This window comes from Mustela nivalis (assembly GCF_964662115.1).
Source record: "Mustela nivalis genome assembly, chromosome: 2".
NCBI classification, from domain to species: Eukaryota; Metazoa; Chordata; class Mammalia; order Carnivora; family Mustelidae; genus Mustela; species Mustela nivalis.
In genome coordinates this window covers 34,112,940-34,124,381 of record NC_139021.1, presented here as the reverse complement: position 1 = coordinate 34,124,381, position 11,442 = coordinate 34,112,940, and the positions used below count along the sequence as shown (strand labels likewise).

At 46.8% G+C, this 11,442-nt stretch overlaps 1 protein-coding gene across 1 annotated transcript; it reads left to right on the top strand.

The window, feature by feature from the left end:
• The first annotated feature begins 426 nt into the window (after nucleotides 1-426).
• ODF1 (outer dense fiber of sperm tails 1) lies at nucleotides 427-9,336 on the top strand. Its single transcript, XM_082719574.1, has 2 exons — nucleotides 427-887; nucleotides 8,746-9,336. The coding sequence occupies exons 1-2, from the start codon at nucleotides 571-573 to the stop codon at nucleotides 9,176-9,178; spliced, it is 750 nt and encodes a 249-aa protein (XP_082575700.1). The 5' UTR covers nucleotides 427-570; the 3' UTR covers nucleotides 9,179-9,336.
• Nucleotides 9,337-11,442: the final 2,106 nt, after the last annotated feature.

The following is an 11,442-nucleotide window of genomic DNA, read 5'->3' as shown; positions in this document are numbered from 1 at the left end:
GCTGACTTGAGAATGACTCGGTAAGAACACAGGAAAGCTCTGTGAAGAAAGAAGCCTCTCTACACATCGACTAAGAGACAGAATGACTCCTGGAGTATAGGCACTAAGTGTCCAGTCAAGCTGGAGCTAGAAGGGCAGAGGGAAAGGAGCCAGGCGGTCCCTTCCTTCCTCCACCCCGTGATCTTTGCAGCCCTAGCCAGGCTGAGGCCATACACAAGCCGAGGACGCTGAAGGTCATGGCCATAAATCCCAAAAGCTGTGACTGCTTGAGGGGACCCACCCAACTTCAGGGTGAATGAAATCTCAATACCAGTGTGGTTTTGAGTGCAGCTCTGTAACCCCAAGGTGGGTCTCCGGAGACCAAGACTGGGTGCGGTTCACGTGGTAACCAGAAGACTATGTCATAATACACGGCGGGTGGTGAGGTCACAGACCCCCCAGCTTTAAAGCAAGTGGGCCATGTGGGCCTCATTTATTTTTAAAAGAAACTTCTGAGAAGAGCTTAGAACAATTTTTTTCCCCTGAGTGCCATTTCCAAAGGTACTCACGAAACAATAAGGTGTGACTGTAATGGCTGCACTGAGTTGTCTCTTGGACAGCGTTAGAAGGGACATTAAGAAGGTGGACCGGGAGCTGAGGCAGCTGCGATGCATTGACGAGTGCACGCGGTGTCTGTGTGACTTGTACATGCACCCCTACTGTTGCTGCGACCTGCACCCCTACCCGTACTGCCTCTGCTACTCTAAGAGGGCGCGCTCCTGTGGCCTCTGCGATCTCTACCCGTGCTGCCTGTGTGATGTCAAGCTCTACTGCCTGCGACCGTCGCTCAGAAGTTTGGAGAGGAAAGCCATTAGAGCCATAGAGGACGAAAAGAGAGAGCTGGCCAAGTACGATTTTTAGCATCGCCCCATGAAGGCTTAGGAGTCGGGAGGGGGGGTTGGGGGGAGGGGGCAGAGCGGTGGCCACTCACAGAAAGATGGGAAGGACTGGGGGTAACGGGTCCGGTCTCAGCCGAGGTTTAAGAAAAGAAGAGTCCATGGGTCGCGGCGGGAATTGAGAGAGTCTCAGAGGACAGTGGAATGATGTCTATGGGCGAGATGGTTGTGGGCTTCTAGCTGGAGTGCCAACGTGATGAATGACAGGGCTCTAATGAGGGGAAGAGAGAGGGGGCGTCGTTAAAAAGCTATTGGAAGGAGCAGACTAAACATTTTTTCTGGTCAGGAGTAAAGTGATTTGAGTATATTTGGGCTTACAGAAATGACTACGGGAGAAGCAATAACAATTGATCAGCTCCTTAATGTTTGCCAGAGGCTTCAAGAACAGGGGAGCAAATTGAGCAATAGAGGCGTTCCCTGGGTTTGGTGGGAAAAGCCACCTCCCATTCCCCGACTCTGGGCTGCCTTCAAATCCATCTGGAGCAGGGCCCGCTCCGTCGGCCTCCCCCTCCAGCGGCAGCAAAGGCTGGGCACAGAACTGCAGAACCGAGAGGTGTAGCTTTCAGAGCAGAGCTGAGAGAGCTTTAATCGAATTGGGTAATTTTCAAAGCCACTTTTTACAATTTTGTTTGATTACATTTCCTCTGATGGCCGGAGAAAGCCTTCCATCTCTCACTTTGCACTGCATGCCAGCTGGTCTGGTACGATTGATGAAAACGATGGTTGAAAGCTCTGTCCTCTGGTTAAATTTATTTATGATAATAAATAAATAAGCCATACCCTGGGACACTAGGTATAGAGCAGAATGATGAAGCATTTTTTACATTGATATATTGAATGAAAGAGGCAAGAAAAACTACTTAATATGCTACTGCTTTTAACAAGGTAGGCACAAACGGATGATAGATTTTTTGATTGAAATATACTTGACATATACGATTATATCAATTTAAGGTGTATCATGTGTTTGATACATTTATATAGTATGATGTTTGCCATGGTAGTGATAATTAGCACCTCTCTCATGTTCCATGAAGATCATTTCTTTTTAGTGGTTGGAAAAATTGCACTGTAGTCCCTTACCAATTCTGACGAGCATAACACCATATTGTCTAGGTTCCCTATACTGTGCATTACATCTCGAGACTTATTTACTGCTCATTGCAAGTTTCTATCCTTAAATTACATACTTCCTATCCCCATGGTAGATTAATAGATTAGATGGGTAGATAGGTAGGTAGGTAGGTAGGTGGGTGGATGGATAGAAAAATACAGAGTTTGAGACCAGACACACACTTGAGAGCAGTGACTGGAATATTACACTAGAAAAGGCAACAGAGCAACTATTGTCCAGGTCATCAGTCACCAAAGGTCAGGAATAAGCCTCTCCATAGTTTGGGTGGGCTTATTGCCTCTAAATTCATCTATGCTCAATCTGAAATAGTTTTTATTTTTATACCTCAGAGCATCAAGTTACATAAGTTTTGCGTGCTGAGTCAGGGATTCCTTTTTTAATTGGTCTACCGGAAGGGTTACTTAAGAGCAGGCCTGTATCCACTGTCCCTGTGCCTCTGAATCCTTGAATCCCCTCCATCCAAGTCCTTCCAGGTTTTGTCTCCTGGCTGTCCCTCCTCTCCAGACTCTCCAAGAAGAATGCCTCTCTGTTCTTCACCCTCTGGACACTGTCCGCCAGCTCTGGTCCCTATTTCTCAGCATGCAGTGGACCCAAACTCAAGCTTAATTCTCAGCAGTGTGGTTTATACAAGAGATACTGTTTTCTGGGGGTTGTGAGATTTTTCTCCATAATGGCTTTTTGCTGATTTTTTTTTTCTCTGCCTGAGGCAGTGTATGAAGTTGGTGATGTCTTTACACGAATTCCCCCATCTCTGAACTGATAACTCTGAGTCCATTCTGGAAATGACCTTGGGCTTACTCTTCTGTGTCTCCTCCCAGCTCCCAGCCACTTTCTTCCCATTCATACCACCTTGTGAAGCCGTCCTGTGCTCTCTTTCTGACAGCTTGACATTTCACTATCCAGGAGGGCTTAGTGTCACCTGCAAACTTAAATATTCCATTTTCCTGACCATGGATGAAAATGTTAAACCCCGGTCTAGTCCCAATCCCAGAAGACTCTTACTGTTAACGTTTTTTTCTTCCAACGAAATGCCTCTTTTTCCTTATCTCAACCCTAGCCCCCAAAGCATGACTAAATAGATCCAGAAATACCATGTTGATTCAAGTTTTTGGAAACAATCTTGGGTGTGAAACCTTGCCCAAGGCTTTGTGAGTTTAGAAATCATATGCATGTGAACTCTGACCCCTTTAAATGATGTTACCAGCTTGGTGAGGTAGGACAAGTCCTTTTGGATGCCAGTCCGTGTTATCCTGAGGTTCTTTATCCAACAGGAAAGATTCCCTGGTCTGTAGCTGCCACACTCCCACGGAACTGTTTTTCTGTGTGAGAGTCAAACTGTTTCTTTTGATAACTGGTAGGAAGGCTTGGCTGACATATCTGCCCTAAGTTGCATGAACATTTCTGAGCCTATGTTATTTGGCTGATGCACGTGTATGTTTTTAGATGAGGTATAGGTCCAATTCATTGCCACTGTGTACCTAGCAGCCGTTTCAAAAGATATCTTGGCAGGAACTTCTTTAGTCGGGACTCAAGTAAGTACTTCTGTTTTTTAGCTTCTTTGAGATTCTCTTTTCCTCCCCAGACTACACTTTGCGCCTCAAGCACTAGTGGTTCCCTTGATTCCTCCTGCCTCTTCTGGATTTGGAGGGACCAAGGGATGGAGTCTGGTTTCCTTTGTAAGAAGCCAAAGCCACCAGCCTGTCTGAAGTTTGCACATTCACCACCAGGCTTGGAAGCCTTCCGGATCCTCCCTACAGAAAGGGTGTAAAGGAAAGCCAACTCCACCCTTCAGGGAGGAGTTGGTTGTCTAATGAACGGATGCTCCTTTCTGACCCTGAGCCCCGGCGCCCTAGTCCTTGCAGACAAATGCTTGATTACAGCTGTGCTGTCCGGGTGCACTGGGGTCAAGCTCACACCCTTTACTAATTAATACCTGGAAACTCAGACTGAGACTGTGCTTCCCTCACTCCCCCAATCACCCTCTATAGTTGGTCTGAATCTCAGTACGATATTCCCTTGAAAATCCCTGCACCGGAGGGACACCATCTTCTGCAAACTTCAAAAATCTGCCCTCTCGTTTGTTTCCTTGTTTTCCTTCAAGCTCTAGGATTAAGGTTTTCCCTGACTCACTGGCACTGGGCTTGGTGTGGCTGATGACTGTCAGCCTTGGGGGGGGGGGTGTGAAGTGGGGGACTCTAGGAGTCCCTGCCCAGGTCTAAGCCCTCGGGAAATCTCTCCCTCCCTCCAAGCTCTGACCCACAGGGCAGGGCATAACACTCTCACCATCAGCATGCCTGCAGAGGTGGAAGCGGGTGTGGCCCCCTGTTCCTTTCCTAATCCTTTCCTAACCCCAGGTCTGGGAGCCCAGTCCCCCCAGCAGTGCCAGGTCCAGCCTGATAAAGAGACTTACCCTTTATTGAGTGAAAATTAGGCGTGACCTTCCATCTTCATTTGATCCTTGTAGCATCTTGGCTGTCTAGAGATGCTGAAACAGATTCAGGAGCCATGTTCTTGACCTCGAGGAGCTGAGAGAGTCGGGGCTTGAAGCCAGGTTTGCCCTGAGTCTGGAATCCATGCGCTTAAACACCTGGTCAGTGGTTCTCAAAGAGTGGGCTCCGGACCAGCATCTCCTGGAACTTGTTAGAAATGCAAATTTTTGGCTCCTCCCCCTGCCCACTGAATTGGAAACTCTGGGGGGTGGGACGCAGCCAGCTGTGTTCTAACGAGCACCACTGGGAGCTCCGATGCACCTGCGTTTGCTCCTCTGCTCCCGGAATGACACCGCTCAGTATCAAACAGAAGTTGGAAGACAGGGCAGGAAAGGGGAGGAGGGAGAAAAAAAGAAGAGAAAATGAAAGATGAGTTGGAAAGGAAGAATGGAGTTCGTGGGTCTTTGGAAGGGGTCTACCATTAGAAGAAAAGGCAAAGTCCTCCCAGGACTGCTGCAAGAAGACCGGCTCCCCTCTGCTCCTGGGTGTAGATAGGCCTTTTTGACATCTTCATTATTTTATTGAGCACCAGGCTAGACTTCATCCATGTCTTTGTGAAAAAGGCTGACCATATAGCTCACTGTTGCCCGGGGCAGGGTGCTTCACTTCCAGGAAACATTCCGGAGAACTTGAGCTGCCACAGGGAGGAGAGCTGGCAGCCCAGAGTGGAAGACCCAGACACTGTCGGCCACTCACTCTCCCTCAACGCCTCTGCCAGGCTTCTGCGATGAACCAAGGGGCTGACTGCCCTGCATTTACGTGGTCCAGCTCCAGCCTCATGATCACAATTACAGGAGGGGATCTCCCTTTGCCCAGAACACCGCAGAGCCAAAGGCATTCCCCTGCGGGATGATAGGTACATCGCCAGACAGGAGTCAAGTTGCAAGTTCAGAGTTAGAGCGGATGAGTAAAATACAGCTCCTGCAATTTCTCTGAAACTCACACATCCCCGCTGATAAACCCTGATTGAGAAGTGAAAGGAAGAAGACACCTAACTTGGCCAAGACTTTTAAAGCAATTTCCTGAAGGCTCGCATTGGTGAGACCTTTGCGTAGCTGCTGCAGGGGAAAAGGGGCCCGAGTTGGGGGGCTGGAGGGAGAGGGAGAGCCCGAGCCAAAACAACCACAAGGACAACACACGCAATTGCACTCCGAGACTTAGATGGCCGACGGGAGGAGAAGGATCTGGAAGCTGGCTTTGGCTTTAGAACTGGCTCCCGGATCCATCTTCTGCAAAGGGCAGGAGGCGTTTGATGGAATCAGTAAGGCAGTCTTGAGGGGCCCTAGCAATCCTGGTTGGGCTCCTTGGCCCTGTTTTGTGAGGCCCAGCCTCCTTCATGTCAAGGTTTGGTGCTTTCATCCCCAATGGGAAGGTATGAGCTGAACAGAACTCTCATTCTCAGCCCATGTCTACACCACGGGAGCTTCTTGAGAGACCCAAGTGCACTTGTTCTGCTCTCTGTTCCACTCTTGGCTTTGTCTGTTCAGCCTTCCAGGTCTTGGGCCATCCAGAGAGGACACGCAGCATCTTTGGAAGCTATTCTCTGTCTATCCATGGAAGATAGAGTGTGTTTTCTCCTGTTTGTTTTGTTCCACAGGATAAAGTGGTTTTTGTTTTTGTTTTTGTTTTTGTTTTTTTTAAGTCTAGTTCTCTTCCTTTCTCCAGAGTATGGCCTGTGGGTATCCTGGCATACTCCGGGCATGAGAGACATCTGCACCCCGTGCACCCCACATTCCTTGGAGCTGGAGGTGGAAACGAAGCTGACTGACCATCACAGTCCTCTGGGTGCTCAGCATGGTTGTTTCTGTTGGTCTTTTAGATTATTCCATTTAATCATTTTGTAATTAATTAGCCTCTTAAGAGCCTTGATTTGTAACCTTCGGTCTAAGGGCCCACAGTTGTTAAACCAATCATGTTAGAGACCATCAAGTGAAAAATATACATTCAAAGCAGTATGATTTCATAAGGACACATACCAGAATCTACATATGTATGTAGAAATACACACATGAAGAAAATCTAACATCAAAATGTTACATGCTCTATAGGATTATGGGTTTTGTTTTATTTTTGTTTTTGTTTTTTTACAAAATATTCCATCTTTTTGTTTATCTGTATATTTTCTAAGTTTTCTGCAATGAACTCATATCACTTACATAACAAAAAGAGGAGTATAAACAAAATTCAGCATAACAGGAAAGAATTAAAAAGGTATCTCAAACCAATCATCCAATCACAAAGTTTAGATCTGTCAAACTGGAAGAGGTTCTAGAGATTGTACACTCCAAGGCCTTTCTTTCTTTTTTTTAATTATGTCACCTTACAGTACATCATTAGTTTTTGATGTAGTGTTCTATGATTCATTGTTTGCATATAACACCCAGTGCTCCATGCAAATACTTGCCCTCCTTAATACCCATCACTGGGCCAATGCATCCCCTCACCTGGCACCCTTCTAAAAACCTCAATTTGTTTCTCGGAGTCCACAGTCTTTCATGGTTCATCTCCCCCTCTGATTCTCTCCCTTTCATTTTCCCCTTCCTTCTCCTAATGTCCTCAATGCTTTTCCTTATGTTCCACAAATAAGTGAAATCATATAATTGTCTTTCTCTGCTTATTTCCCTTAGCATAATTCCGTCCATTTCCACTCACATTGATGCAAATACTGGGTATTCAGCCTTTCTAATGGCTGAATAAATATTCCATTGTGTATATGGACCACATCTTCTTTATCCATTCATCTCAGCTCCTTCCACGGTTAGGCTATTGTGGACATTGGTGCTATGAACATTGGGGTGCATATGATCCTTCTTTTCACTATGTCTGTATCTTTGGGGTAAATATCCAGTAGTGCAATTGCTGGGTCATAGGATAGCTCTATTTTCAACTTTTTAAGAAACCTCCACTATGTTTTCCAAAGTAGCTGTTCTGACTTGCATTCCTACCAACAGTAAGGCTAAGAGATGCAAGAAGATTTGCCAAGACTGTCTCTTAGAACACAGACTTTTTTTCCTGTTAAGGAATAATAAGGCCATTTCAGAATATTAGGTTGTCTTTGGAAGGATAGAAAATAGGAAAAAAAAAAAAAAAAAGGACCCCAAGGAAGGCCAAACCATGTAGGGCTAACCCCAGGCTGTCTAACCTAACCTGTGTGCTAAGCACCATATAAATACTTACCATTCATTCACTTAAACCTCACTACTCTAAAAGTAGGCTACTATTATTGTTCCAATTTTACAGATGAGGAGACTGAGGCACAAAGAAGCTAAGTAACTTATCAACCTAGGAAAGTCACCATTTGAACCTAAAATTCCTGGCTCCAGAACCTATGCTCTTAGACATTTGGCTTTCCTACTTCCTGATACACCACAAGGGCTCAATCAGCGTGGGCTGCTGTGTTATTATTTTTTTTTTTTACAATGAAGGATTCACTCAGGACCGCTAAGCACAAGGACCTCTGTTTGCTGGGGCGCTTTCACCTTGTCATTTGTTGATGGAGACTTCAGGCCCTGTCTGTGGGATGGCCCAGTGGGGTCCCCAGTCTTGTGGGTAGCAGGGCTGGGTTCTGAGGCTGACAGCCATCTTTAGCATGCAGATTTCACACGGTATATTAGTTGGATCCCCTTAAAAAAAAGTCTCAAGAGTTTCCATTTAACAGTAGTAATAAAGATCACAGTAACAATTAAGCAAGGACGGCATTAAGCAAAACTTCCAATTTCATCTAATCTTCCAAAAGCCCTAAGATGTGGGTGCTGTTATTATTTCCATTTTACAGATGAGGAAACTGAGGCAAGTTTCCACAATTAATAAGAAAAGGACCTGGGACTCAAATGCAAGAGAACGATCTGGAAGGCCAAGCCGCCATCTGTTGTTCAGAGGTTTATGCGCGGGAGAGTGCGATTTACATGGGAGGGGCCTCATTTTTTACTTTACACAATTCTATAAAGTTTGACTTTTCACAATGACTGGTATTTAATTTTGCTATTTAAAAAACAAAAACAGAGATGGGGCGCCTTGCTGGCGAAAGCACGTGACTCTTGATCCTGGAGTCCTGAGTTCAAGGCCCAAGTGGGACAGAGGGCTTACTTAAAAAATACTAGTAATAATAAATAGAGATCAAAATACTGTTTCTCAAGCTGTGTCTGAGATCTGCTTCTGAGACCCTCTCCCTTTTTCCCAACTGCAGACTAAGAAGAACGACAAATAGAATCCTGGCCTCCTCTTGCTGTAGCAGTAACATTTTAGGATCAGTCAACGTGTGCGGCTTTGAGCCCGATCAAGTCAAAGTTCGGGTGAAGGACGGCAAGGTGTGTGTGTCGGCGGAGCGGGAGAACAGGTACGACTGCCTCGGCTCCAAGAAGTACAGCTACATGAACATCTGCAAAGAGTTCAGCCTGCCACCGTGCGTGGACGAGAAGGACGTGACGTACTCCTACGGGCTGGGCAGCTGCGTCAAGATAGAGTCTCCATGCTACCCCTGCACGTCTCCCTGCAACCCCTGCAACCCCTGCAGCCCCTGCAGCCCCTGCAGCCCCTGCAACCCTTGCAACCCCTGCGACCCCTGCAGCCCGTGCTATCCCTGCGGGAGCCGATTTTCCTGTAGAAAGATGATTTTGTAAAGCGTAGGAGCCCATAACTTAGCGGAAAGCCCGTACTCCAGCCAGGCAGCTCTTCCAGTGTTTCTCTTCCTCTTCCCACGGCCCGTGGTACTCAAGTCCCTAGGAAACTGAATACATAACTGCAACCCACCCGCGGCGTGTGAAAGTCTTTTGGCGCAACCCGCTGCGGGATTGCAGCGCGGTTAGTGGGCGTCGCCCAGAACAGGCCGTGGGGAACCGAAGGCGAGCCCGGGAGGTCGGGCCCCTCTGTGTCCTCCCCGTACCAGCTACCTCCAACTTCCAGGAAAGATACTGTCTGGGTGGGCATCCCCAGACGCTGTTTCTCCAAGCCATCTGGTGAGATGGCCTAGCTCGGAAACCAAGCTGGTAAAGCCGACGTGGAGGCCAGTGGGGTTGGAGGCAAGCACTTTGCAAAGCTACCGCAGTGGGGCGCACTGGGGCACGCGCTCTGCTTGGGAAATGCGCTGGGGGTGTTTTACTGGGTCAACGGATCAGAGCGCAAAAGTACGGGAGTGGGTGGGTGGGTAGGTAGGCGTGGAGGGGGAGATGCGCGTTCAAGGACTTACGGTGCAGTGTCCTTTGACAGCTTTCCGTTTCTCAACATTTCTGTGATTTGGAGGGAATGCCCAGCTCTGGTTCAGACTGCTTTGCAACCTCCCTGTGATTTATTTCAACTGCTTTTATCAAGCCCTGAAACTTCTTGTAGACACAAAAGTTCAGTTCAAAGTTCATGAATGAAAAACTACAGTTTTCACAACCTGCTAGCGTATCACAAATCATCACCTATTTCGCCTGAACGTGGATCCTCTCGGACATTACCCATGAGCCATCCAGGATGGCCAAGACAGAAATAAGAGAAAAGGAAGAAGGTCCTGTTGGGAGGGATCAGAATGAGACAAGGGCCAGTTTCCGAGGTGAGTCCTTCCGGGAACATAAAACCTCACGTTAGCAAGGGCTTCTTTCAATGGTCTCAGCTACATGTGGATTAAAGCAGTGATTCTCAGCCTTGACTGCACATGGGAATCACTTGGGGTAGCTTTAAAAATATGGACGCCAAACCATAGGGGGAAAAAAATAGAAAAGAGAGCATAAAAAATATTAAAAAGAAAAAGGAAAAACATGCCTTTTATTAAGAAAAGAAAAAATACTCATGCTTGGCTCCCATTTCCAGAGTTTCTTATCTAATAGATTTGAGGTGCAGGCTGGGCATGGAGACTTGAAAATGCCTCCCCAGGTAATTGAAACCTGCAGCTAAGGTTGAGAAACTCTGCTTGGGATCTTAAAGCTCTCCCAGCCTTTTTTCTTTAAAAGCTTCCTTCGAGTTCAGGCTTAAAGAATATTGATGGTGATGGCAGACATTTTGCTTTCAATTGAGGGAAGTAATGGCCCTCTAATACGGGTGGTGAATAAAAAATACCAAACATCTCAAAAATTTATTATTTAGGATACATATAAATAAGTATGTTTGTGTGTACCAAATTGTACAGTTACACTTACAAGTGCCTTGCCATAACTTGATTTATAAATATTCTAGTTTCTAAGCTACACATTTTGAAAAATGATTTTGAAAAAATTTCACCCCGTGGAATTTTTTCAAATTCCCGCGTGGGTCTCAGACAAACAGAAATCTCTGTCCTCTGGAAAGTGTCATTCCACGCCGCTCCTGGCACCTGTCCAGTGCTTCATTTCCCCACTCACCCACACACCCTCCTGTCAGCCCAGTAATTCGTTCATCCAGTGAGTCTTTATGATTTTTTTTTTTAAGAGGACAGGGGAGAGTAGTCTGAATTGGGTTATGAGCCCCCCTTGGGCAGGATATGTCACTTTAGCCATTGAACTCACGTTGCTGGCCGTGAGTCTGTTCCAAGCTCCAGCAAAGGAGGCATCAGCTGGGTCCATGGCATCTCCTGCTCCGGCTGCCCTCATGCATAGGGAGCCCCGTAGATTTTATGATTTTAAATGCCAAGAACGGTGCTCTGCAGCAGGGATGGAGAGAAGAAAATACCCCTTTCACAAATGCCTGAAATTAAACTGAAGGAGGGGGAGCGTGGAGGGATTGGGGAAGAAGGGACTGCCAAAGACAATGAACTTACAAGGGCTAAGAGAGGCCAGAGGGGCCTTCCAGAGCTTGGCCTTTGCATGGAATGTGTTGTTGACATCACGGCCTTGCACGATGCCTCAGGGGAAGCCAGTGGCCAGCCCTCAGCTCAAAGCCTGCCCTGCAGTGGGTGGTGGGTTGGTTGTCAGAGTCTGCTCACCACCCT